General features: G+C 40.1%; 1 protein-coding gene across 11 annotated transcripts in view; it reads right to left on the reverse strand.

The window, feature by feature from the left end:
• Positions 1–27,946, reverse strand: part of birc6 (baculoviral IAP repeat containing 6) — a 143,420-nt gene that overhangs the window by 74,640 nt on the left and 40,834 nt on the right. For 2 of the 11 annotated variants that reach the window (XM_079833062.1, XM_079833061.1), the window contains exons 11-45: positions 26,742–26,891; positions 26,215–26,440; positions 25,800–25,960; positions 25,549–25,680; positions 25,325–25,456; positions 22,374–22,540; positions 21,943–22,076; positions 21,339–21,500; positions 21,125–21,256; positions 20,858–20,955; positions 20,411–20,558; positions 20,136–20,269; positions 19,886–20,032; positions 19,445–19,632; positions 19,041–19,346; positions 17,293–17,392; positions 16,903–17,117; positions 16,565–16,773; positions 15,530–15,876; positions 15,181–15,400; positions 12,381–12,736; positions 11,616–11,746; positions 11,340–11,471; positions 11,013–11,228; positions 9,421–9,604; positions 9,099–9,299; positions 8,550–8,683; positions 7,838–7,997; positions 7,640–7,756; positions 5,704–5,861; positions 2,792–2,918; positions 1,370–1,480; positions 1,011–1,141; positions 797–924; positions 149–714 (exon numbers count right to left, since the gene is read on the reverse strand). In XM_079833062.1, the coding sequence (XP_079689188.1) occupies positions 149–714; positions 797–924; positions 1,011–1,141; positions 1,370–1,480; positions 2,792–2,918; positions 5,704–5,861; positions 7,640–7,756; positions 7,838–7,997; positions 8,550–8,683; positions 9,099–9,299; positions 9,421–9,604; positions 11,013–11,228; positions 11,340–11,471; positions 11,616–11,746; positions 12,381–12,736; positions 15,181–15,400; positions 15,530–15,876; positions 16,565–16,773; positions 16,903–17,117; positions 17,293–17,392; positions 19,041–19,346; positions 19,445–19,632; positions 19,886–20,032; positions 20,136–20,269; positions 20,411–20,558; positions 20,858–20,955; positions 21,125–21,256; positions 21,339–21,500; positions 21,943–22,076; positions 22,374–22,540; positions 25,325–25,456; positions 25,549–25,680; positions 25,800–25,960; positions 26,215–26,440; positions 26,742–26,891 (6,360 nt within the window). Of the gene's footprint in view, positions 1–148; positions 715–796; positions 943–1,010; positions 1,142–1,369; positions 1,481–2,791; positions 2,919–5,703; positions 5,862–7,639; positions 7,757–7,837; positions 7,998–8,549; positions 8,684–9,098; positions 9,300–9,420; positions 9,605–11,012; positions 11,229–11,339; positions 11,472–11,615; positions 11,747–12,380; positions 12,737–15,180; positions 15,401–15,529; positions 15,877–16,564; positions 16,774–16,902; positions 17,118–17,292; positions 17,393–19,040; positions 19,347–19,444; positions 19,633–19,885; positions 20,033–20,135; positions 20,270–20,410; positions 20,559–20,857; positions 20,956–21,124; positions 21,257–21,338; positions 21,501–21,942; positions 22,077–22,373; positions 22,541–25,324; positions 25,457–25,548; positions 25,681–25,799; positions 25,961–26,214; positions 26,441–26,741; positions 26,892–27,946 lie in introns of all 11 variants that reach the window. The other 9 variants (XM_079833066.1, XM_079833063.1, XM_079833067.1 and 6 more) reach the window with 9 other exon arrangements.

Here is a 27,946-nt window from a genome sequence, read left to right on the forward strand (position 1 = left end):
AAGTTTGATTACATAAACATTAATATGTGCTTTATAAGTACTGATAAACTGCTAATAAGCAACTACTTAATAGTGAGAATTGGACCCTAAAGTGTTACCTAATAATACAATAACATTTATTGTATTAATTTAAAATAAACTTCTGTACCAATGATCATGGCCATGGCGCTGCTGTTGCACTGTCCCAGAGCCGACAAGATCTGACTCATGATCTGCTGATTGGCCAAAACCAGGTCTGCCACACCCGCTGCTGGTCCCTGGTGCTGAGCTGTGCCTGCCGCTCCACACTCTTTGCTCCCACACACTTTTTCTTCATCTGATACGCTGTCAGTGGCTCCCCCTGCTGGGGGCAGCCTACCACTGAACTCCCGATCACCCGAAAGCGGCAGCATCACCAAAGCATTGACCAGCTTCAGGAGGTCAAACATCAGCTGGTCTCGTGTGGTCTCGCCACACACAGCCTTGGCATCTCCGGGGCGGATGATATTGGCGAACAGACCCCCGAAACAGGCACGGGCGCCCACAGAACTGTCTGAACCACTGCGTGAGACCACCTTTTCGGAACAAGTTATGTAGTGATGAACCAGGAAGGTGACCGATTCGATGACGGCCAAGATGGTGGTCACAGAAACGACCTCAAAGTTTTGTTCCAGGGTGAACTCCAAAAGCTTCACCTGTGCATCTAATGGACCTTGACCAGACTGGAATGGACCCCTATAAAAATAAACATTTAATACACTCACAAATTTTTAACAAGCACAAATTCAAATACATAAATGTTGAAATGATCATCTACCTCTCTGTAGACAGGATGTGCAACAATTTGAGCAGAAATTCACTGAACATCTGTGGACATGTGGAGGACAGATGCACCTGCAACCTGGTTAAAAACTCCTGCAAAGCTTGTGTTGCAGTGGGGCCGACCTGGAAAAGAAGAGGAGTCTGAGAGGCATTTGCCAAATATATCACTATGAAATCAGTCATTCATGCATGTTCAATAAACTAAATACCTGTGAGCTGTGCTGGCTAGTGCCGTGAGGGTTTCCTCCAGACAGGAAGCGCACAAGCACGTGCACAAGTGTGGGGTCAGACACCATCTGCTGGGCTGTGCTCTCCTGCACACCCATCCCACTACTGGAGGCTGAAGATGTAACACAAACGTTATCAACGTATGAAAGTGGGTTACCAGGCTGTTTGCTTTTATAATCAGGCTGTAGCGGGGCAACACAACACAGATCTTCAGAGTTTGCTGGATTCCCCCAGAGAAAGCCTACATACAGAAACGCATGTCTCCCCTGGGAACACCCACACATTTGAGTGTGTCCAGAAACACACCAGGAGGTACAAAGACAGCCAATCAGATACTCACCACTAGCAGACATATTGGTCATGAGGGTGAGACTGTGCAGGACAAGACACCATGTTCTCAGAGAAGTATTGGGGTACCAGGCCAGCACTGACAGGAAACTGCTGATGGAGGCTGATAGAGACAAAGGCTACAGTCAATTATAGTCATAACAAAATCTGCAAATTGAACTAAATAATGATCAGTGAGTGATCTAACTCGTTTCTGTGTTTCTTTAGCTCATTGGCATTGCTCTCCCTTATAATTTTCAACTCAACTTTAATGTCGATTCTACATTATGTACAGGATATACAGAGGATTTAAATTCCGTTTCCCAACATAACAAAAGACAAGTATTAAAAATAAATAGATACAATATGTATATTAAAAACATCACAAAACATGAGTTTTAAAAGTATGTAGTGCAAACAGTATGGGTTATGTTCAGTATGAGTTCTTTCTCTTTCTTGAGCATTTATTTCTAAACATTTTTAATCATTGATCATTCATAATTGTCGTTTTTTCCTTGATGACATGTATAAAAGAAAAACTTGCTTATGTTTTAGAGATATTTTAGCAAATATATTTAATAAATATACAGCCTCGTATTCGGAAATACATAAAGCAAGTTTGCCTGTGAGTGAACGGAACGCTTTATATAAATTCAATGTAGGTAGGTCTAAATCCGGGTGATAACTTATATCAATTATATATGTATCATTATATCGTCAAGTCCTATAACTTGTATCGTTTGTGTCAGTTTATTTAAAAATATGTAATTATGCGGAATATAAGATGAGTTGTCAATACAAAATATAATACAATATATAGGGTATGATTTTACCTCAAAATTCAACACATTGACATAAAATGATAACTGAAAATCCACGTTTCGCTGCCTTGATTCCAGTTGTTTCTGTGAACTGCAGCGATCCATTTGTTTCTCTTTGCCTTAGCTTTCGGCAGTCTGTAAAAATGTACCTCAGATTTCTTGTCAAATCTATTTGTGCAGTCAATTGCAAAGCTCTTTCCCATTTTAGATGTGTTTTGTGTGTTTTTCGCGGCATTCATGTGGGAAACCAACGCGGCCACTCAGTGGGCATAACCGTAGTCACTCCGGCTGATGGTGACTTCACGTTCATACCCTCTCTATGCAAGGTATTTTTAAACCCGACTGAGAAAACTGTCAGGTTCAAGCATTTACATTCAATCCGATCAATTTCATTCCAATCGGGGTCAACCGGATCGATTGAGATGTTTACATGATTAAAAATTGATTATTTGGGGGTATAAAAACATAGCTAGTGAGATATGGTTACTAGTTGTATCCTTAGTAGTAATAACACACAGTCAACTGTTTATTTCAATCAACGGTTATTCAAGCTGCTCAAAGTATATGATAATATCTTTAGATCAAAGTGTTCTACGAGTCGAGGAATTTCACACCTTGATTAAGCGGGATTGTGGGCACTCTGCTGGCGTTGAAGAGGAAGATGTCTGAGCCGCTCTCCTCCGACCCTCCGGAGCCGGAACTCAAACTCAGAGTCAACCACAGCTGCAGCAAAGACTCCAACTAGAGAGACAGAGAAATAAATGTGGTATTGGAGTAAGCTGGAGCAATTCTGTAACTTCTTCTCAGAGTAAAATATATTTCAGGAATATATATTCAGGAATATTCGAGTGTGTGTCTGCATGCATGTATGTATGTATGTGTAATATATATATATATATGTAAAACTTATTTATATATATAAATTTATATTTATATAATATATATAAATTTATATATAAATATATAAATTTATATATATTTATATATAAATATATATATTTATATATATATATTGATTTCATTGTGTAGCATTGGGACTTTTTAACAGGATTCTGTGATAACCGTCATGATCAACTATGATAAACTAAAATCAACAATAATTATGTGTTTTTATAGTATAATATGCAAAGTAAAATTTTCTATAAGAAAAAAAAAATCTCTGATTCTGTTCTTTTCTCTGACATTTAAGGGTAACATAGGTCTACAAAGGCTCTTTTAGGTCTAAAACGGTTTGGATAGTTGTTAATACAGCGTTCCCACAGCTTGGTTAACTTCAAATTCAAGAACTTTTCAAGGACTTTACTTTTGGCCATATGACAGAGGTCTGATATTCTATTTGTCATATTTCTGTTTTGCATAAAACTGAAGAATATTCGGTACATCCTATACTGTATTCTAAAATGATCTGATATTAACTTTTGCATGGATTTTATTGAAAAGAGCTTAGGCTCATGTAACCAATATTTCACGGTGTGTCTGTGAAACGCTGAGGTACCGTATTGTTTTGTGCGCGCGTGAACATCATGGCAACGTACAACACAAAGTACCTCACACCGGAAACACTTAACGTAACACGTAAATGCAAGTAACAAACATAAATCAAGCATAGTCCACGAAGTGTTGGCGAAATAACACATTATCGGACCGGAGAGAATAATATGGAATTTCTTCCAGAAAACTTCTTGCACAAAATAAATTCAAGCACTTTCAAGGACCTATGTATGTTTATTTTCAGTCATGTCATTGTACTCAGCCCTCTCTTTCTGCACAAGGGAAAGATGATCGTGTTGGTTCTTTACTGCTTCAGACATTGTGTTATCTGGGAGGTTTGCACTTCGTATCAGCTGCTCGTTGCTCGCTGCTCGTGTATCAGCCACCAGGGTTGCCAGGTTTTCACAACAAAACCCGCACAATTGCTACTCAAAACTAGCCCAAAACAAGCCCAATCGCGTTTCAGGGGGGCTTCTCCGGTAAAAATTGCATTCCCGGGGCTAAATATCACATATTTGGGGTCGCTTCAACCCGCGGACATGAAAAACAGCAGACTTGGCAACACTGAGCCACGCTTCCCTTAGAGGGCGGGACAATAACAAAAGAGAAACACGCCTCTGCTGCATGCTAGAATCTCCTAAAAACAAGGCGATTTCAACCTCAAAGTGTATGCTTTTAAATATACCAATACTGCTATCTCAAACATGGAGAGGCTTCTTCATGATCTCAACTAACAGATTCGGCAAAAAAGCGAAAATCACCAATTTTGAAAAAAAAAACGCTTCATTCTCATTTTGCTCGAAACTTGTGCTGCCGACTTGTGTCCCTGGTTGCCGTAACGGGTCACATATACACTATATTGCCAAAAGTTTTGGGATGCCTGACTTTAAATTCACATGAACTTATGATCACAGAGCTTATGAAAACTCCAAATTCAAAATCTCAGAAAATGTGAATATTGTGAAAAGGTTCAATATTGTAGGCTCAAAGTGTCACACTCTAATCAGCTAATTAATCCAAAACATCTGCAAAGGGTTCCTGAAATGGTCTCTCAGTCTGGTTCAGTAGAATTCACAATCATGGGGAAGACTGCTGACCTGACAGTTGTGCAGAAAACCATCATTGACACCTTCCACAAGGAGGGAAAGCCTCAAAAGGTAATTGCAAAAGAAGTTGGATGTTCTCAAAGTGCTGTATCAAAGCACATTAATAGAAAGTGGAAGGGAAAAAGGTGCACAAGCTGCAGGGATGACCGTAGCCTGGAGAAGATTGTCAGGAAAAGGCCATTCAAATGTGTGGGGGAGCTTCACAAGGAGCCACCACACAGAGACGGATCCTGGACATGGGCTTCAAATGTCGCCAGAAGCATCTTTCCTGGGCTAAAGAAATAAAGAACTGGTCTGTTGCTCAGTGGTCCAGTCCTCTCTTCTGATGAGAGCAAATTTTGCATCTCATTTGGAAACCAATGTCCCAGAGTCTGGAGGAAGAATGGAGAGGCACACAGTCCATGATGCTTGAAGTATCAACAGTCTGTGTTGGTTTGGGGAGCCATGTCACCGGCTGGTGTTGGTCCACTGTGCTTTATTAAGTCCAGAGTCAACGCAGCAGTCTACCATGACATTTTAGAGCACTTCATGCTTCCTTCAGCAGACAAGCTTTATGGAGATGCTGACTTCATTTTCCAGCAGGACTTGGCACCTGCCCACACTTCCAAAAAAATGCAAAAACCTGGTTCAATGACCATGGGATTACTGTGCTTGATTGGCCAGCAAACTCGCCTGACCTGAACCCCATAGAGAATCTATGGGGCATTGCCATGAGAAAGATGAGAGACATGAGACCGAACAATGCAGAAGAGCTGAAGGCCGCTATTGAAGCATCCTGGTCTTCCATAACACCTCTGCAGTGCCACAGGCTGATAGCATCCATGCCACACCGCATATATATATATATATATATATATATAATAAATAAAAGGAAACTTTATTTAAAGAGAAGTGGTCAATGCAATGACAAAACCAGACTGCGCCCATACCTGAACATGATGCACTTGCAGTAAAGAGAAGAGTTTGTTGAAGCAGGTGCTCAACATGGGGATGGAAGAAGGTTGAGCCATCAGGGTGCTGGCAGGAGGAGAACTGTGGAACCCCCCACGCAGAAGAGAGTCATCTGTCCCATTTGCAGACTGGGACACTGAAACAAAAGGGGGAAAAAAACATGACGAGACAGGGCGATACTAGTTAAATGACGAAATCAGAAAAAAACAGAAGGGTCCCACACTTTTGGACCTTTGGAATGTACTTTAAAATTTAAAGAAAAAATGATAAAATGTAAAAAAAAAAAAAAAAAAGGAAAAAAAGACAGAAAAACATTATTTAAAGCTTACAATGATACATTTCTGCCTGAAGAAATGTTTTTGAACCGAGTTGAAAATGTACAAAAATTATACTCACTATAGATTTTATTAATTTAAAGGGGTCATAGAATGACATTTTTGTACAAGTTACTATGATTCTTTAGTGTCTAAATGAAAAGTTTGTAATATACTTTAATTAAAAATTCTCATTAGTATTGTAAGAAAACACTAATTTTACCTGGTCAAAACCAGCTCAGTTTTCAGCAAGTCATTTCAGTGTATGTGACTTTAAATGATAATGAGCTTTGCTCACCCCGCCCCTCTGCTCTGTGGGGCGTTCGGTTCGACCCGACACAACACACGTGGAGTGTTGCCTTGACAACATTTGAGGGTATATTTTCGAGAAATAATGGCAACGGGAGTCTCTGAGGACACATCTGAGCAACCTTATCATTTTGAACCGGAGTCGGACCAGGAACAGATGACGAACCCATCGAAGTTCGAACAGGACGTTTCTGAATGGTTGGTTAACGTCATGTCACTTTGATCTATCTTTGTACTGGCAGAGTAGTGTAGTTGCTATGTGTTTACTGATGTGTTAGTTCATTGACAGATTGATGTTATGTTATAAGATTTTTTTTTTTACATTACTTCTTAATCAGTAACAGACACCGTTATAAACCATGTACAAAAGTAAGCTTAGTGTAGTGTTACCACGTTAACTTTATCACCCGAGTACACAGTTTGTAATAACAACCATAACCCGTTGTTCATTATAAACGTGGGATTATGAATTATATTGAGAGCGTCATACACAGAAAGCATGCCGTAATGTAACTTACCCTGTAAACTTTAGCCTCATTCATCGTGAAGCGTGCAAGCGATTTGCAAAGATTAATATAAAGGTTAATAAAACGTTACACTCACATCTTCTGAAGGTGCAGCAGGAACACAATCCTTTTTTCAAGAGCAGCTTATTAGCAAAACCTGCTTTATACTGACGCTCGTTTATAAAGCAGTCTGCTGAGAAATGATTCGCGCAAACATTGACGTTGATCGGGGAGAATATTCCCTTCTAAAACAAAACTCAGCAGCAACTGGGTCTTCAGCGGTTCGGATTTAGGAACATCAAAATGACTGCTGTGTTCGTTATTACACCCAACAACACAACACCACAATCGCTTAGACGCCATTCTGCTGCAGCGTATCAACAATGGCGGACTATGATGACAGCTCGCTCAGGGCGGGTCTGTGTTGAAACGCTGCTGTCAATCATCAATCTTAGGAGGGGCGTACACCGTGTAACGTCACACGATCAGACGGCTCGATTTGAGACAGGGGAAAATATATAAGGAGATTAAAAAAAAACACTGGATGTATTTTTATCATTATAGGATGGTTGTGTACAGGCACTGCCAACACACATTTCCGTATAATCAACTTGTAAAAGTGCATGTACCATTCTATGACCCCTTTAATAAATTGACAACATATGTAGTACTGGACATAAATTAAAAAAAATAATTAATCAAAAATATTCCATGATATCGACAGATTTTCCATGACTGTAAGAACCCTGTAGACTTAATACACAAATATGCTTTTCAGTGTGTACCAGAAGGAGACGTGGACGTTAGCGCCTGCAATATTGCGTCTGCCTCCAATGTTGCCATCATTTTCAGCATAAGTTCTGCCTGCTGTTCTAATCCCACCTCCAGTCGAGCATCCAGCGCTGGAACAAAAATTAAGGTACTTTAGCACTCAGATTTATTATACGTTTTATGTCATTAATGTATTTTCTGACACCTCTCACCTTGAGACACAGACACTGAGAGGTTCTGAGATCCAGGCTTCTCTGCCGTGGCAGCCACAGGAGGTTTGGACACCGGAATGCCCACACCCCCCGTGTACGGGTTATAACTGTACGAGCCGTAGTCAGCACCCCAGTAATCGTACCAGGTACTGCTGATCGGCTGCAGGAGAGAACATAAGAAAAAAAGAAAACAACAACAACAAAAAATCTCAGACACTCTTCTCTGAGAAAAAAATTAAAGATACTTCACAGGAAAAGGGGTTAATACATTGAGTGTGTGCAAATCAGCTCTAGATATTACAACCAAACTTTAACTACTGATCTCTGAATACATAATACATGCAGTATAGGGGTGAAACGTACAGTTCACTGCTCACGGTTCAGTATGCACATTTATACCATCTAACAATGAGAATAAATGTGGGAATTATGGTCATTTTCCAAGTCTGAAAGTACAGCGATTCAAAGTAAACATCTGTAATTTTTCATTGTGCTGTATTTCACAGAAGTTTTGGTATTAAGGGCAACTCTGAAAGGAAAATATCAGCAATCGAATGGGTATCAGACAAATATGAGTACTGGGCTAGCAATGTACAAAGCAATTGCAGAGCCAAACTGAAACGGTGAGAACAGAACCGTGAGAAATGTTATAAATTACACCCCTAATGCTGTAAGAACAGAAAGAGAAAGAGGAAAAGAATGAGGTCCATACCTTAAAAACCTTGGCGGCGAGTGGATCTTTTTCCAAATCAATATCTAAAGGATCAATATCAACATCCATCAAGTCTTGTAGCAAGTCAAAGTCAATGTCTTTATCTTTTTCCAAAGATGACAGTGGAGGAGCACCTTTGGGCAACGAAAAGACGTTTAATATTGCAAGAGCAGCGTACCAAGAGAAGCAACTACACAGACAGCCTGCTTTAGGATGGCAGGCCGTCACACTCCTCTTAGACGGACAGGGCATCCGAACAGTGGATCGATGACCCATTTTAAATAAATGTTGACATTGACACAACCCATAATACATGATAAAAATGACTGACAACTGTAGATTTTAATGACTATAGACAGAGTCACAATCATCTGCACTGTTCCAACCCCCTGTCCACTGCATTGTACCACTATTACATATTATATACAAAAGCAAACACAAAAAACCACATGCAGCTCATTCAAGAGAAGAAAAAGAACGAATAAACATCAGAAATAAAAGAGGGTCCGTGTGAGGTGACGTGCTATTTGAGCGGGGTTACCAACGCACTTTGGAACACAGAGGATGTCCCGGGTGTACCTGCGATGATATCTGGTCCCAGAGGCTCATCGATGGTCTCCACGAGTGGGATGGTGGTCGGCTGGGGGAGCGAGTCATCGGAATCCACCACCACAGAGGAAGCGGCAGCCCCGGCCTCATCAGCCCCCGCCCCCTCCATCCCGTCCACACACCCCGGAGACAACAGCTCTCCTGAAAAAAAAGAATTACAACATCTAAATATAAAACAGAGACATATAAAACATGTAAAAATGTCCGTGGGCCAATTAGAACTCTGCCACTGAGACCGTCACTTTAAGCCTAAAACACAAACCTGCAAGGATGTCCTGCAGCATGCAGGTGAGGGAGTATTGGGCCCAGGCTCCGCCCCACGAGATGTCCCCACGGTTGAAGTCCGTCCCAACCAGTAACAACAGTAACCTCTCCAGCTGATGCTCTGAAACCACCTCACACAGGTGGATTGTAGGTCGTGTTGCATTTGCTATTCTGGCCAATACCTAAGCAGTGGATGAGATTTAGAAAATAGGCATGGTCTACAACATGTACACTACCATTCAAAAGTTTAGGGTCAGGAAGATATATACATTTTTAAATAAATAAATTATTTTATTCAACAAGGACATGTCAAATTCAAATGAATGCTGTTCTTTTTAACTCTGTTTATCAAAGAACCCTGAAAAAAAAATCATGGTCTCTACAAAAATATTAAGCATCACAAATGATTTAACACTAAAAATAATTAACTAAATCAGCATATTAGAATGATTTCTGGAGGACCATGTGACACTGAAGACTAAAGTAATGGCAGCTAAAAATTAAAGGGTTAGTTCACCCAAAAATGTAAATTCTGTCATTATTTACTTACCCTCATGTCATTCGACACCCGTAAGACCTCCGTTCATCTTCGGAACACAACTGATGATATTTTAGTTGAAATCCGATGGTTCAGAAAGGCCTCCACTGGCACAATGCACTTTACACTCTCAACCAATAGTCGTTACAAAGTCCATCTCACTACAGTGGTTCTAGAATAACTATGAAGCGACGAGAATAGTTTTTGTGCGCAAAAAAAACCTAAATAACGACTTATATAGTGATGACCGACCGATTTCAAAAAACTGCATCATGAAGCTTCGAAGCGTTATGAATCAGCGAGTCGAATCATTATTCGGATTGCGTGTCAAACCGCCAAACTGCTGAAATAACGTGACTTTGGCGATCCAAACCGCTGAATCAATACACTGATTCATAACGCTTCGAAGCTTCATGATGCAGTTTTGTGAAATCGGTCATCACTATATAAGCCGTCATTTAGGGTTTTTTTGCGCACAAAAACGATTCTGGTCGCTTCATAACATTATTGTAGAACCACTGTAGTGAGATGGACTTTGTAACAACGTCTTTAGTACCTTTTATGGGTCTTGAGAGTGTAAAGTGCATTGTGCCAATGGAGGCCTTTCTGAGCCATCGGATTTCAACTAAAATATCTTCATTTGTGTTCCGAAGATGAACGGAGGTCTTACGGGTGTCGAACGACATGAGGGAAAGTCATTAATGACAGAATTTTCATTTTTGGGTGAACTAACCCTTTAAGCTTTGCCAACACAGGAATAAAATTAAATGTTAAAATGTATTAAAATAGAAAACAGTTATTTTAAAATGTATTAATATTTCACAATATTACTGTTTTTACTGTATTTTTTTCATCAAATAAATACAGCATTGGTACGCATAAGAGACTTAATTAAAAAAATAACACTACCACTGAAAAGTTCAAGGTCTGTATCTAAATTTAACAACACAAACAAAACAAAACATACATTTTGTGCATGTCCAAGTTAACCCCAGGTCTATTAGTCAATAGAGAACGTAATTAAGAAAAGGAAGGATTAAAAAAAGTTGCACCTTGCAGACAAACAGGAGCAGGTCTGCGTGACAGGTAAAGTCCATGGAGAGGAGGAAAAGAGCGAGCTTCTGGACGACGCAGATGCAGCGCTCGTGAGATAATGTAAAGGGCAGGAGCTCCACCTCAGGGGTCTCTTTTGCCACTGACGCCTCTGAGTCCAAGGTAGAGCGTGGCCATTCAGCTGTCCGCCTCAAACGGATCAGATCTTTAAAGTGCTGCCAAAGAAACAGAACCACAGAGTTCACTTTACAATTTTCACTGCTACCCCTAATGTTGTCCAATGACCACCCCTAAGAGACATTTGACAAAATTAGTTGGATTCTCACCTTGGATGTGGCTTGTTTGAGTTTGGCCTGTTCCACCAGCAGCTTGTAGGAGGAGCCTTTGTTGCTCTGAATTTTCTCTTTCTCGATTTGCTCCACTAAAGCTTTCTGTTTGGCTTTCAATAAATTCAACTGCTGCAATGAAAGGAGAATTGATTAACATCCTCACTATACCTTATAAAGGAAAAGACTTCACGTGCAGATTTCATATTCATCTGCTATGTCATGGTACAGAAGTACTCTATAATGGCACAGGAAGTTTGTGCGAGACACATGTACCTGTTTGTGGTGAACTAGCTGTTTGCGGATCTTGCGTGAATATAGACGATCTAAACTGCTGTTGCTGCCTTTGGCGGATCTGCTTGGGTTCTGAGACTGCAGACTGTTATTTATGAAACTCCACTGGTTCCCTGGTGATATTAAAAAGAGGAAGACACATTGCCAATGAAGAAACATCTCTATGCAGTACGTACAGTACCTTTTCAAAAGCTTGGGATCAGTAAGACGTTCATTTTATTGTAAAGAAATTAACTTTTTTTTCTTCCAGCAAGGACATCTTGATTTGATCAAAAGTGAAACCAGACATTTATAATGTAATAATTTCCTACAGCATGCCAAATGCTTTCTATTAAACAAAAACAACAGCACTGTTTTCAACATTGATAATAAGAAATATTTCTTGAGCACCAATTCAGCATATTAGAATGATTTCTGAAGGATCATGTAAAACTGAAGAGTAATGATGCTGAAAATTCACCCTTAAAATTTTCAAATTGTAATGATATTGCACAATATTACGGTTTTAACTGTAATAAATGAAGCTTGGTAAGCATAAAAGACTTTTCAAAAACATTTAAAAATTCCAACCCCAATTAATTACACTTAAGTGCTAAGTTTTGGCCAAATCATTTTGAATGCAAATATTCTGATTTCTGACACTTCCTTCAAAAACATCTTGCCGACCCCAAACTTGTGAACAGTAGTGTTAACAAAAAACGCATTGGATTTCCAGTTCTTATGCTTGTCCAGGCCTAAGAGTCTCACCTGTAAAGGATCTTTCCCTGTCTTTTCCCCCGAGAGGTTTCTTAGCTGCAGTGGCTTCATCTTCCACACTGGCCACATAGTCGAGCAGTCGAGAGACCAGCATGACCACCCAGCTGACCATTGGGATATCCAACACACCTACAAACACACACAAAACTGTAACATTACCATAAACACACAGACATGTATTACATACAAATCTCACTCTCAAACACGCACCTTCTGTCCTGCGGGGCTGTGCTGCAGTAGTCTGCTGCAGAGGCGATAGCAGTGTGTCCAGAAGGTTCAACAAACCCTCCAAAACCCCACTGTTACTCAAAGATCTTTGGCCAATACAGGACAGCAGCATGAATACCCTGAGGGAATGAAAAGATGGGCCAAGACGCCCAAGTATCTTTAGGAATAGTTTGGATAAGTGGTGGCCGATATGACCAAATTCTTATTGAACTATATTATATCACAAAATAGCTATTTTTATTGTTATATATATTTTATGTTATATTATTAAAAAAAAGACCAAAGCAGCAAACTGCAAACAATAGAACAAAAACAATAGAACAATTATCTTTTTTAACGGCTTACTGCAAGCACATCCTGCTCTGTAATTTCTCAAACATGCACGTTTCTTTATCACTCTAAAGTGTCAATAATTTTAAGTAGTACTGTGCTACATGCATACATTTACATAATCACAATATACACGATATATGAAATCTCTAACAATAAAACACTTTATAGCGTTGTTACTATATTTATGATCATACCGCCCAGCCCAAGTTCTGATGATAGCAAGAATGTTAAGCCCGGGACACACCAAGCCGACATCAAAGCTGACTGTGTTGTCGCCTTTTGTCAGCTGCGTCTCAGCCAAAATGCTTCTCTTGAACAAACCAAAAGGATTAAAGGCTAGTGTCAACAAGTGGTGTCAACAATAATCGATTCGGCGATGCATCGCAATGCGGGGCATGCACGATTCAGCATTGATGCGGCAAAGTGCCATAATCGATTATGTCACCATTTATTTTCTGGCCTTGAGTTGGACAATAAAGTTGTGAAGTTTCAATTACTTCCGGGGTCATAACAACAACAATCAAGATGGCTGAGGCGGAGGGAGATGACCGCAATAGATGGGTAATTAAAAACGCACCCAAAGCTTGGAAAACGGACATCTGGGCACATTTCGGATTCTACGAAGTTGATGGGAAACTAGACAAGACTTACGCGGTGTGTAAAACCTGCCACACTAAAATCAAGCACGTTGGCAATACAACTAACTTCACGAACCATGTTGATCGTTCTAAAGTAGAGAGAAGAGAAACATTTCTCATTCAAAGCACTGAAAGCAGTAATTTATGTTTTCTTATATTTTATTTTATTTAATGACATTTATGTCAAAGATACAGGAGAGTGATAATACACACATAGCAGCCAATAAACTCTGTTGTTCAATATCTGACTGCTTATATTGCCTCATGACTGATTAAAAATGTGCCTTGTTGTGTGCAGTAGAATTTAATGCATCGCAATGCATCGTAGAATCTAATTGAATCGAATCGTTACCTGGTGAATAGTAATCGAATCGAATTGTGAGGGCAGTGCCAATGCCCACCCCTAGTGTCAACTAGCATGTGCGTTTTGTGCCTGCGTGTAAGTAAATATCTGTCTATATCAGCAGGTATCAATAGTCTCATTCAAAAATGGAAACCATAACTAGGACTGCATATATAAAAATCTTAAACAAAGCAGCGCTTGCTTAGCTTACCATTTTGGACGATCGCTTTCTTCATTCCAGTCGGCTCATGTAATTATGAAAATATGTGTGCATTTTAATGCTGTCGGAACCGTTTTGACTTCTTTGCTCTCTTTCTATTTTATTCTCGTGCACTGACCCATTCACGAAGATGAACAGCCAATCAGTCCTCTCTCTTACTGACGGCCAGACACAGATTTAACATGCTGAATCGGCACAAAAAACCCAGACGGTGTCCAACTAGAGCCAATGGTGCGAAATACACCAGAAAAAACTAAAGACCCTGATATACTTCAAGCATAATCAAAGAACTGATGTGACGTCATTTCGAACAAAATCAGGCCGAAGCGAAGTTCGTTTTGGGAGTTCAAAACAGCTTGCCAAAACAAACTTTCCGGAAAACTAAAAGTGGTCACCTTTGTACTACCATTGGTCTGTGGCGATTATGTAATAGGTAGGTGTGAGCGGACACTCCACCTTCTTTCACAAGGAAATCTCTTCCCGTTCATTTCTCCTGTTCAATCCATAGAGGTCAGACATCTGTGAGTGCTTTATAGTAGAAAATTAAGAGGCACTGACACTGTTCTCATGTTTAATACGGTAAAGCTGCTTGATTTTAAGCTATCTATTGTATAAAGTGCTATATAAATAATTGTGACATGACAGTGTCGAATTGCAGAGCTCATGCAAACAAACATTTGCACGTTGCTATGATCAGATGCTTTTCTTATGCTTTAAGAAAATGCTTGCCATTTTCTAAAATTTTTTTGTAATTTTGTTATTGAGAGGAAAGCACGCAGCACATATTTACATATTCATTTAACAGTTGCTTTCAGCAGTGTGGGTGGCGTCAGATGTTCGATAACAGTATATCGCTGGTCATGTATTTCAAACTAAACAAAGAGCGAAAAAGAACTTTGCCGATAGTATATCAGGGCCTTAAGCTGACCTACGCTTAAAAAACGGCACAACATTGCCTGACTGCCAACTGTTGGCTTGGTGTATCCCGGCCTTTATACCACATCTGTAAGAGAGTGTTTTTTGTGTTACCTGTCCTGAGGGAAGATGAGCAGCTGCTCAGAGTTGTAAAGCTCCTGCAGGACATTGGACAGGAACTGGCCCCACCACCTTTCACCTCCACACAGCTGCACCAGCAGCAGACCCGCATGCAGACGGATCTTAGGAGTCCCACTGATACACAGCTGCTTAAAGAGCTCTTCACATGCCTGTGCATGAAATGTGTTCTGCAACACTGTGGGCACAGAGTGACCTGAGCAAGACAGATGGAAACATGTTAATTTTGACATTAAATTTGAAGAACTAAAATAATTAAGGTCAATTCAGATTTCATGTCATTTTGAAAACGTGAGGTGGTATTGAAACAGGCTGCTCCCCTCACCATTACAGCAGTGCAGCAGGCTGAGCAGTGTGTCCAGTAGGTATCTGATGATGGTTCGGAGCTGCTCGGTAGAAGAGTTCTGGACCAACTCTCTGGGGTCGTAATTCTCGGGTAGGTGTTTTCGGGTGGCTCCCAGAGACACACGCAACCTCTGGACAGCATGGTGGGCAAGGTTGAGCTGGAGCTGGAGCTGAATGCAGTCTTGGTAGGCGGAGAAAACACGGGTATCCTCCTCAACAGCTTTATCGGGCTTGCGCAGGAAGTACTGTGCGTTATTAGCACTGTTAAGAGGCGGCAGGTCGATGTTCTGAAGGAGCGTCTCAAGTCGATGACAGGCCAGATTATACCTACATAATAGATTAGCATATTCAGCATATTAGCATATACCTATACCATTTGTGCTAAAGTCCAGGCCCTTAAAACTGAAAATTACCATTCAAAATTATTTGACAAAAGATTTTAATTATTAGCACTTAAGTGTAATTATAAATACACTACCATTTAAAAGTTTGGGGTTGGTAAAATGTTTAAATTTGAAAGACAACCGCTTATCCCGCCCCTCGGATTGAGCAATGCTAATGGTGAGTTCCCAGACCCAACATCTTGATGTGGGTCTGGCTTGTCAAGCTAAGTAAACATTGTAATATTATGAAATATTATTCCAATTTAAAATAACTTTTTTCGATACTAAAATATTTATAAAAAAGTAATTTATTCCTGTGTTGGTGAAACTGAATTTTCAGCATCATTACTCTACGTCATCATTAGTCTTCAATGTCACAAGATCCTTTAGAAACCATTCTAATATGCTAATGTCATGCTCCAGAAACATTTCCAAATATTGTCAATATTAAAAACTGTATTTTGTGAAAACTGTTTATTTGAAACAGAAATATTTTGTAACATTACAAATATCTTTTGATCAATTTAATGCTTCCATGCTGAATAAAAGTATTGTTTCTTTCACACATAACTTCTTACTGAGCCCAAACTTTTGAATGGTAGTGTACTTCAGTCAATGCCAACCTCACCAACCTGCACTGAATGTCTTCCTGTAGGGCCACCATCATTGACAAATGTTGATCCAGATCTGGCTGACTGGCAGCTTCACTCTCCCCCCTCAGAGGATCATGCATCAGCTTAAGTTCACTTTCCCATGGAAGGATGTAGGTGTGTCCATAATAGAAACCCAATGGGATTTTAGCCCGGGCATTAGTGCTGCCATATCGACCAATCACAGTGATCTGGGGGAGGGGCACAGAGTGACTATCAGTGATTTAGCTATGAAAAATGTTTTTCTCTGTGCTAAAGCTTATAGAAAGCAAACTGCTATTTGACATGTACACATTTGGTTATGATAAACAAGTACAAACCTTCATGAATCTGCAGACGGGAGGGGGCAACAAGTCATGTAGAATCAGAGAGTGTGTGCTGATATCTGTGGCGACCACGAGTCGCCTCCCATCCACCTCCTCCCCAAGAGTCCAAATATCGATGGAAAGAGAGGCCAAGTCAGCGCATGTGGGGATCAGCGCATCCGTCAGCAACACTGGCCGGCCAAAATCTAGAGTTACAAACCGCCTTGCACCTACAGAGAAGGGACATTCTTTACTTCAAAGATCAAAAGACCACATGACATTACATATTAGTGGGGGGGGGGGTATGATGTCAGTGTATTTTTTGTTGTTGTTGTGTTTTTAGCATTTTAATTAAGCTACTTTTTTAAAATATAATTTAATAATTTTAAGACTGATCCGAAGTACCTGAATGCATTCGCTCAATAATTATGGACTGGTGTGGTGGAGGCTGTAGAAAGTGAGAGGCCTGTGAGATTGCCAATGCCAGGCCACTTCCTATGGGGTTCTGCAATGAGAACACACACATATACATTAGCTGAACACATTCCACATATTCAACTACAGACATTAAAGTTAACAAACACATGGCCCCTAAAAGAAAAAGAAAAAAAGCACATGGATAATTTACATTACATTACCCACTAGCCTCTGCTATTGTGTACAAATTTGCCACAAAATAAATTTTTGGTGTAAATTCTATTGATGAAGGAGAATCGGACATTGCTGAATAATAACTAGGGATGCACCGAATCCAGGATTCGGGTTCGGCCGAATATTGGGCTTTTTGACGGGGTTCGGTTTCTGCCGAACCTCAGAATTTTTTTCCACCGAACAGAACCCTATGTTTGCACTATGCTGGTCGGACGTAATGACGCCGCCGTTGAAAGTGTAAATGGAACTCATGAACAGAAAACGTGACAGTAGCTACTTTAAGTCAAAAGAACGCGATTCAAGTCGAGCTACATGTTCAATTTGCAATGCCGATTTGTCTCGTGATGACAAGGACCCTAAACAACAGCCGCTGTTAAAACATTTGCGTATGAAACATCCGGGAGAATACGAGTTGTGCATGAAGGAATCTACCGACAGCAACCAAAATGTATTTTATTTTACCGTGCAAACAGCCGCATATAGATCAGATAAAATATGAATAAAACGAATCAAATAAATAGGCCTACACTAAATATTTTTCACTTAAATAATTACCAAATTAAGATGACAAAACGAAACTACACTGAATCCGTTTTAAGCTTTGAAGAACCGGAATCTTTTTTTTTTGGTCAAATAAAAATAGAAGGCCTAGCCTACCTCAATCCACACCTTGTATGTTTTTTTTTTTGTTCGTTTGTTTTTTAAGTAACATGTATAAGTGATGTGGGTTAGTCTGGAGCGCAGCCTGTTGACAGTTAAACCCGCGGCAGAAAACAACCTCTCAATTCTTCTGTCTCCGCAGTGTGAGCCTCCAATGACAGCGCGCCCCCTGCGCTCTCTGTTGTGCTGTTCTTTGAAACGACAGAGGACGACTCGGGGTAATTTTTCTATAAACCATCAGGAAACAGCGGCGAGAAGAACATACACGACAATGTTTACTTTAGTAAACTTGACCAAAACCACACTACGAAAAGCCTTAACTAAGGCTTCAGATGGCACTGATGCCCCGGGAATACAGAGATAACGCCTCGCTAGAGCGGCGCGCCGTTCATTTGCTTTCCACCAGTCAGGAGCTTGTACTACCGCTGTATTTTTCTGTCGAAATGGTCCCACACAGTAAGCTTTTCCATTGCTTCATTTTGTGAGATATATCTGGTTTGTGGTTGCACATGTCGACGCGCTCCGTGAGTGAACAAATAACGCTACAACATATTTTTTTTAACCATGCATCAAAAAACAAAGCGTTAAAAACATTTAAACCGTTTAACTGATATTAATCGGTCAAAGTTCTTACTTTCAGTAAACGGTTAAACGGTCAATAGCATCCCTACACTGCTGTGGACGTTGTTTACTTCATTAATGTGTTTACTGTGATAATGGACTGAGGATGGGAGTAGGATTCGGTATTCGGTTTTGGATTCGGCTGAATCTTAACCAGTGGATTCGGTGCATCCCTAATAATAACATTTAAACAGTATGAGGAGGGGTTTTTCAGGACTCACTGGTTTGGCTTTCTGTGCGTTTTTATTCTGTGCTGAAAGGTTAACAGGTGGAGGATCAATGACGGATCCTGGGAAGAGTTGAGCCAGTTCCACGCTAATGGCCGCAGACACTGCCTCATTCGGTGGGGTGAGAGGTGGTGTCATGAATAGTGGGGTGGTTTTAGGGGTGGGTGGGATGACGTCAGAAGGGTGGATGAAGAAGCCTGGGGCGGAGGACGGGTTGGATGGCACTGAGTTGACAACGCCTGATGCTGCAGTGGCTGCTGCTGAGGTGGTCTGGTGAAGTTTGGCCTCCAGCTTGGCCTTCTGTTCCATAACATAACCAATTACATAAAGTCATAAAGAACTGAATCAATCAATACATCAAGATTGAAATGAATGAATAGAGTCTCCGTATATATGACCTGCTGCTGGAGTTTTAGAAGCTGTTGCTGCTTCTCCTGAAGAACCTGAAGCTGCTGTTCGGCAGACACCATGGCATGAGACAGTGACTGCAGGGCCACCTGTGCAGCTGAGCTCAGGGCCGTGGACGCCTCGCCAACACTCCCAGAAGACAGCCCTGTCACAGTGGGTGTCACACCAAAGGTGCTCACTATAAAAGAATGTATAGGGAAACAGATTTCGCAACGGGTTCAAGTTGGTTATGCAAATTCACTGAGTTTCTTGCTAGGCCTAAAAGTGACAACTGCGTGAGCTGTGCTTCATGCTAAACTATTGAAAACGGACCTTTTTTGCCAGCAAAATTTCAGCTGTGACCGCACCTTAAAGATGAGGTCCACGATGACACGGTTGGTTGCAAAAGAAACAAGATGTGATAGAAAGGAAGAGGAAAGTGGGATATGTACCGGTGAACATACTTGCATCATCCCTCTCCACCCTGGTGCCATCACTGGTGGAGACGCAAGTAAAGTGCAGGGGTTCGACCTCCAGCAGGCCGGTCAGAGCAGTGAAACTGCCCTCTGCCACCCCACTGCTGTTTACCTTCCCATTACCTGACATTATAGAAGAAAACAAAAAAGTGAAATGTTTGTCTTTTCTGTTTTGATATTCATTGATGAATGCAAGTGTGTCAAGGGGAAGAATGCATTGCCACACCTGAGAGAATATCGGATAGATCGATCTCGTCCGACTGGACCCCGATGCTGCTGCTGAAGGCATTCTTACAAGAAGACCCGCTCACCTCCAGGTCAAACAGTACTGGGTCAAATGGAGAGCCGTATAGACCATATCTGAAAAAAGAGATATATATATATATATATATATTTCCTTAAAACGATCAATTCTACATGCTCATAAAAAAGCTTTTTTGTTCAAGTCCATGAAACAAAAGTCAGTTTGTGAATGGTTCAGAATGCAGCAGATCAGCTGACCTGGTCTGCAACAACGCCTCAAGTGGAGTCAAGCGGTCCTGCAGCTGCCGAGAGACAGCAGTGAGCAGAGAGGCGCAAGCAGTACTGCAGCCGGCCAGGTCCTCATCTTTGACATAATTTAACAGGACAAAGTACCAGAAGACAGATCCTAAGAGACAAAGGCAGACAGGAATATAAGCGTCCTTATAATATAACTTTCCATTCATCAAACAGTACTGAAAAAAAAAAAAAAAGGTGTCCAGGTTTCCACAAAAATATTAAAGGCAGGGTAGGTGTATATATATATATATATAGTTTTTTTTTCAAAAATGATAAGCATAGGAAATGTAACTGACCCCAAATTTTTTTAACAGTAGTCCAGACAAATAAATTAACGTTTCAATTTTCTAGAACAAAAAGATCTTATCACTACACAGATATTATAAGGTACTACTTTTAAAATATTACCTCCTGTGGCAGCAGCAGGCAGATAAGGCATATTATCCAGAAGAGCTTTAAACAGAGCCTGGCCAAAACTCTGCTGACCAGGGTCTCCTTTACCAGTACTGAAACATCACAGATACTCATCCATTAAGTTTAAATGAACATAATCATTGTCAATCAATGAAAATCAGATCATTGTATCTGCAAACGTATATTGGAGAGTCTAGATCATTAGTTCTGCAACAAGACTATATAGACTGAAGATCAGAAAAATATAGAGAGCAAATTTACCTAATACAAAGTGCAAGAAAGCGAGAGCATTTATGAGCTATACTGCGGCCAGCCTCAAAGAAGCACGTCCTGATGATGTCTGTCAGCCGTCTCCTGGTTTTGGTCAGAAGTCCCTCTTTTCCCTCTCTCAAACTAAAGGACAATAATACAACTCATTGAAAACACAAGATGAAACAGAAATACTAAAATACACAGGCTCACGGTGATGTCTCACCTGCAGGGTCCGTTGGAGTAGACCCCAGCCAGCCAGCAGAGGATGTCCAAGATGAGACTCTGACAGTGTTCTGAGTTCTGACCGTCTTCTCCATGCTTACACAAACCTCTTAGCAGCTTTTCATGGAGCTCGGGAAACTGAAGCATTGCACAGCGTTGCACTCTAGGAAATATAAGCAGACACAGATAGCACAGTTAGACTGCTGCTGTATTTTACATTTATAAAGATAAATGCTGTTCTTTTGAACTTTCTATTCATCAAAGAATCCTGAAAAAAATATCTATATGAGATATTAAGCAGAACAGCTGTTTTCAACATTGATAAGAAGAAATGTTTCTTAAGCTCCAAATCAGCATATTAGGATCATGTGACACTGAAGACTTTATTAATTGCTTCTGAAAAATCAGCTTTGCAACACAGGAATAAACTACATTTTATAATATATTCAAATAAAAAAACAATCGTTTTATTTTAAATTGTAATCATATTTCACAACATGACTGTTTTTACTGAAGTTTGATCAAATAAATGCAGCATAAAAGGTTTCTTTCCAAAAAGCATGAAAAAATGTACCAAACTTTTGCACTTGTACAGTATCACTTACCGTTCTTTGGGTACAGACGTTTTCTTAAATCTCCTGATTGTGACAGACACTTCCTGGAGTAAGTCACAGCCACGCAAGTTATCAGGCTTTTTAGGGGCAGACTGAGGATCTGCTTTGGACGTGGAGGCCTTTTCCTGAAAAGGAGAGAGATTTTATGAAAATTAGAACTGTAATGGTGGTCATCATATGGCTTTTAACTCTTATTCTAGTGCAAAAAAACAGATCAAGTGAATTGCCTTTTTTTTATGAAGTAATGTAGGTACACAGCCACTAGAGGTCTATATAGCAGTTAGACAGCACAGAAATCAATGACGTCAGTGTTTGCAGGAAATAGTGTTTTGAAACAGAATGAACAAAGGCTTACACCCTTCAGCTTAAGATGGTCAATTGTCGCAAAAGTCAATTACAGTTCAAGTGTATTTCTGCTGTACCTTGGTGGCCTGAGCCCTCTGCAGCAGGGACGAAAGTGAGTGAGCTTTACTACTTTGAGGTTTGGCTGAGGGCATCCGCACCACAGGCCGCAAACTCTCATCCAGACCCTTATCACTCACTGCCTTAATGTGCACCAGGAATGAACGATATTTTCCCCCTGCCATGCCTAGAAAGTGGAATGAAAAAGGAAGATTTTATTTGTTTGAAGTACAACAAGAGATATTTACAATGGCGACCAACACCAACACAATTATTTACATATGGGTCTTGCAGGACTTGACTTACAAAAACTCGCTCAAGTTTAGTCGAAGCCCAAAACTCTGTGTTCTACTCTGTGAGACCTTTCAAATGACGTATGACACATGACTATCTGAGCTGCATGATGTTTTTGATACATTGCAGGCCATAGAATTGAAGTTTGTGTACGCAGGGTTTTTCCTGCATTGAAAATTTTTTGTCGGCCGCCCAAAACATTTTTTGTCAGGCCAAAGCCTAAGTTGATGAGTTATTGTGATTTATGAATGATGTAGAATACATGCTGCGCTTGAGACTGAGTGACAGAGAGAACGATCAGAGAGGTCCTCCCCCGCGCACACCCTCTGGGTCTTCAAAATAATCACTGTGTTAGCTCTTTCTCATATTTCACATAATCTAAATCAACAGGTCGGAAGACCGAAACCACGCCACGTGGCACATTCGGACAATTTTTTCCTAGAATAACCGCTGGGTGTGAATTGCGCTCAAAAAACGTTGACTCTTCTCTGACCAGCTGACATAAAGCATACTTTCAATAAACGGGAAACAAATTATCAGAGGTGGGTAGAGTAACCAAAATCTGTACTCAAGTAAAAGTCCAAGTACTTACGGAAATATTTACTCAAGTAAAAGTAACAATCGTAATAGTTACTTTAGTAAGAGTAAAAAAGTATTTGATGAAAAAACTACTCAAGTAGTTAGTTACTAGTTACTTTCGATCTGATTGATAAGAAGCGAAAACCCTGAATTTCAGACTACTTGGAGAGCTTTCACACACCTCTCCTTGAAAGGTTGACCTCTCCAAATATATATGTGTTTGTGTGTGCGTGTGTTTAATGGTTAAACAGTGTAAATTAGTGCTGTCTAACCAGAGCTCTTTTTAAAACATACTTTGTTCTTATATTTTATAAGTAGCCTATATGGATTATTTAGGTAGGAATAAAATACAATCCCGTTTTTATTTGTATGTATTTTCTACACTTCAGACAGGTGTCTGTCTGGATTTGTGTACAAATGCAAGACGTCACATTAGGCTATTCAATTTGTTTTGTTTTGTGAAAAAAAGGTTATGTAAATGTGCCGATGTGAACATTTGTTCGTGGACGGTTGTTGTTTGGAGGATTCAAACGATTTGTCATTGCTTGCACAAGAGCGCATATGAGGAAAACACTCGGACAGTGTGTGAAATAGTATAACAATAAGGGAAAAGTGCCCATAGTTACCAAATTACCATTAATAGTGTTCAAATATATAGGCATCATTGTGACACTTACCGCTACATGTTTTTTTCAGGTTGGAGCTGGAATTCTTGTATGCTGAGATGTCAGTTCGTTTTGGTGCACACAGCATGCATCGCATTATGAAACTATCCTTTTTGACATCTTGGAGTTAAAATATAGACTGAATTTGAGGCCACGGGTGATCTGCCTCCCATAGCTCACATACATCTTCCTATCCCTCGGCCATCATCATCATCCGACTAAACGCGCGCTATTTATAAGCGGGTGATGCGTAGCCACCTCTCGCGAAGCAGCCTATCCAACGTTTCACGAGACTTGTGAACAAGTCACATTAACTTATTACGTTTTTTTTTTAATAATTAGTATCATTTGACTGTAGCGGAGGAACGCCAGCAAATGTAACGAAGTAAAAGTAAAAAGTACAAGAAATGTACTTGAGTAAGAGTAAAAGTACCCATCATTAAATATACTCTAAAAGTACAAGTTACCCCCAAAAATGAATCAAGTAAATGTAACGAAGTAAATGTAATTCGTTACTACCCACCTCTGCAAATTATATTCAGTTATGAAGTGTTTTCTGTGTGTTGAGATCTTTCACAATGTTCTAACAGACGGGATTCGCACACAACGCGTCTGCTAATGTCCGATTCGTGACCTAATGACTCATTTGAACCAAATCATTTTAACGACTGGTTAGAACAACTGAACTGTCCAACATTGAACTAACAAATCAATTTGTTAATACTCAGAACGCATCTGAAATGAGAACACAAGTATGCTTACCCAATTTAGCAAGAGTGGATTAGTAAGAATTATTTTTAATTATCAACAGTATTTCAGCTTATTTCTGTTGACAATGTGTAGTAAAATAAATAGCCTACAATCATTTAGACTGGAGTGAGGTGAAACCAGAACAAAGTTCTTATTAGCTAGCTGATCATTTTTATTAAATTGCATATGGCAGAACATTTGTAATGCTACTTTTTAATATTGATATGATTATATACCCAAATAATTATCTGCAAATAGTGTAAAAAATGAGAAACAAAAGAAACAAACAAACATCGATGTAAGAGATCATACATAATATGAGATATCAAAATAAGTTGATCAAAATTACTAGCATTTTTTAAATGTATTGTCAGTATTGCGCTCGCAGATCACGTGGGTAGGGTGTGTGTGTGTGTGTGTGTGTGTGTGTGTGTGTCAACCACCACCAAAGACCATTTTTGACCCAGGAAAAACCCTGGTATGTCACTCAGACAAAACAACTCTAAAAATGCCTTCAGGGCTTAAAAGGTTAAAAGGTACACTCAGTGTTTAATGTTGCATATTCACACTACATACTGCATGCGGTATGGTTCATAGCGGTGTTGTTTTACTGTAAGTCTACTGGCACACAGCTGGATGGGTGGGAGTGGTTGCTATAAATGGCTTGTGATGCTCAGGCAAACCTTTGAGGAGTTTGGGACTTGTAAGGCTTAGCATCCCTGCGTGTCCAGACAGATCCAGTCCGCTGGACAGCCAGACCGGCCCACACAAGATATCATCTTTGTGTTCCTGCAGGAACGGACACAGCCTGGAGCCTGAGACAGAGATGTATTTCTTAAGGAACGCTGACATACATTAACACAACACTTTCAGGTGGTCAAGATGGCTTTTTCCTCAGCACTCTTACCTGGTGACTCCTCGATGTCCATGAACTGGATGTCATCTGAGAAGTCGTGCAGGTGTGGCTGTCCATTCTTCTCTCCATTTGAATGCAGGACATGAGACAAGGGGAAAACAATCTGCCTGTCCACTGCTGTCTCTGCAGTACAAAGTTTTACATAACAAAAGATTCACTTGGGGAATAAAATCAAATCAAACTAGTCTACGGTAAACATTCTCACTTTCATTTTCAGAGTGAGTTTGTGTTCCGGGACTCACCGTTAACTTTGCAGAGGCCTGGTGCTTTGTTCTTCAGCAGTGTGACCTGGATTTGTGGGATGTTAGTAATACTGCTGTTTAGCACAAACTTGAAGTCCACATGTCCCACCATGCAGGCTTTGGGCAGGACTAGCTCAAACACATGCTCATCCCAGCTGGAGCTGAGAGAGAGAGAGAGAGTGAGAGATATTACACATCCCCCACAAAAGGGGGAAAAGACTATGGAAGCATTACTGTGGAGAAAATATTAAGCTATTTTTACATCAAATATTTATCAATCTGATATTATGGTTCCTAAATACATTTTAAAATATATAGCGTTATTTTAATTACAAATGTTTTCATACATACATGATAATGTGTGTTAAAGTTCTTTTGTTGGGGAGAGGTGTGAGTGTTGTATGTGAAAGTATACCTGTCGCTCTGTAGTTTCCAGGTGCGTGTGTGTTGCGCTGCGTCGCCGTGGTGCTGCTGGTGAAGGTGTTGCGGATGCCGCCTTTGCTGCTGTTCCTGCTGCACCTCCACCCAGCAAGGGGGCACTGTTGCTGAGAAGCGTGGCGTCAGCGTTTCAAAACGTGTTAGTTCCACCAGAGAAGAAAGTGTCTCTGCAGTCAATGGCTGGTCCACCAAGAGATCAACTCCTGCCAACAGACACATGGATTACTGTACTGTACATTTACATGGGTATAAGGCAAACCAACATTTTACTGCTTGTATGATTTACACAAAAAGAGAAACTACATCAGATGACAAAATGAACAAAAAACTGTGAAAAAAATTCCCAGAAAGCACACTTTATCATCTGCTTTAAATAGACAACATTTAATTAAGCAGGACCAATTGATTTTTCAAGGCTTTGATGTGAGGAAGCTAAATTAAGTGGACCATTGGTTTGATCCCCACAAAAACACTCTTAAGTTCAATGCCCTTAGTGTCGCTCACCTGTGATACCTGGGCTTGAAGGATTCGATGTAGGTTTTGCTCCGTCCAGTAGTTGCTCCGCCCTATTAGACAGGGGGCCGTCGACAAAAATGTCGGCATCATCGATATCATCACACACACCTCCAATTTGAAGGAAATGAAGCTCTCCACCTTCAGAAAGGAAAATAAAAACGAATTGTGCGAACAAGTTTAGATTTTACATTTACTAAACATGTAGCATGTATACTGCAAGGGAAAATATCCCTCTGAACTAGAAAAACAAGATTTGTATGTTTTCTGGAGCAAGTGGTGGTTTCCATGACAATGCGAGGATGTTCTGGTCACTTAGAAGAGTTTATATGATATTCTGGATATGACTTTGTTCCATCCTAACAATGTGAGTTTGAGATTTCTTGTCATGTTTTATCGCCCATTAGGTGAACACTGAAAAGTCAGATACCTTCAAAAAGTGCAGCCACACCTCTTCAACAAACCACACAATTTGATCATTCATATGCAGAGCACAAATTGTATGCAGTTCTTACTTAGTGTTAGGGACTTGTACAAATTGCTAACTGTAAGTATGTTGAATAGCAATGCTTTTCTTAATAAGAACTACTGATTAATAAATACAGTGGCAGACAGTAGAAAAAGTAGGGTGATGTATCAAGTTTCTACAATATGGTTTTTAGAAACAATATGGAATGAGGCAATACCCTTTATATTGATATCCAATTCTCACTATTAACTAGTTGCTTATTAGCATGCATATTACTAGGATATTGGTTGTTTATTAGTACTTATAAAGCACATATTAATGCCTTATTCTGCATGACCTTATTCTACATCCCCCCCCAATACCTAAACCTAACAACTACCCTACCAACTATTAATAGGCAGCAATCAGGAGTTTATTGCGGCAAAAGTCGTAGTTAATAGTGAATATGTGTTCTCCATACTAAAGTGTTACCAGATATACAGTATTTTGATACGAGCGCATCTGAAAAATAGGATGCAGAGTGAGCTGCTTCAGGGAAAGTGCATAATCTACTTTGTCCTAAACATGAGCCATGCTTTATATCAAGGGTGTCAAAATAACTGGTAAGATATAATTAACCCCATAACCACATTAACCCCAATTAATATAATGAATTGCCCCATCAGATGCTTTGACAGATACTTGCGCTGTTTAATGCATTTGAGATGTGATAGAGTTGAGTGAAGTG

Source organism: Gobio gobio (assembly GCF_949357685.1).
Source record: "Gobio gobio genome assembly, chromosome: 13".
Taxonomy (NCBI): Eukaryota; Metazoa; Chordata; class Actinopteri; order Cypriniformes; family Gobionidae; genus Gobio; species Gobio gobio.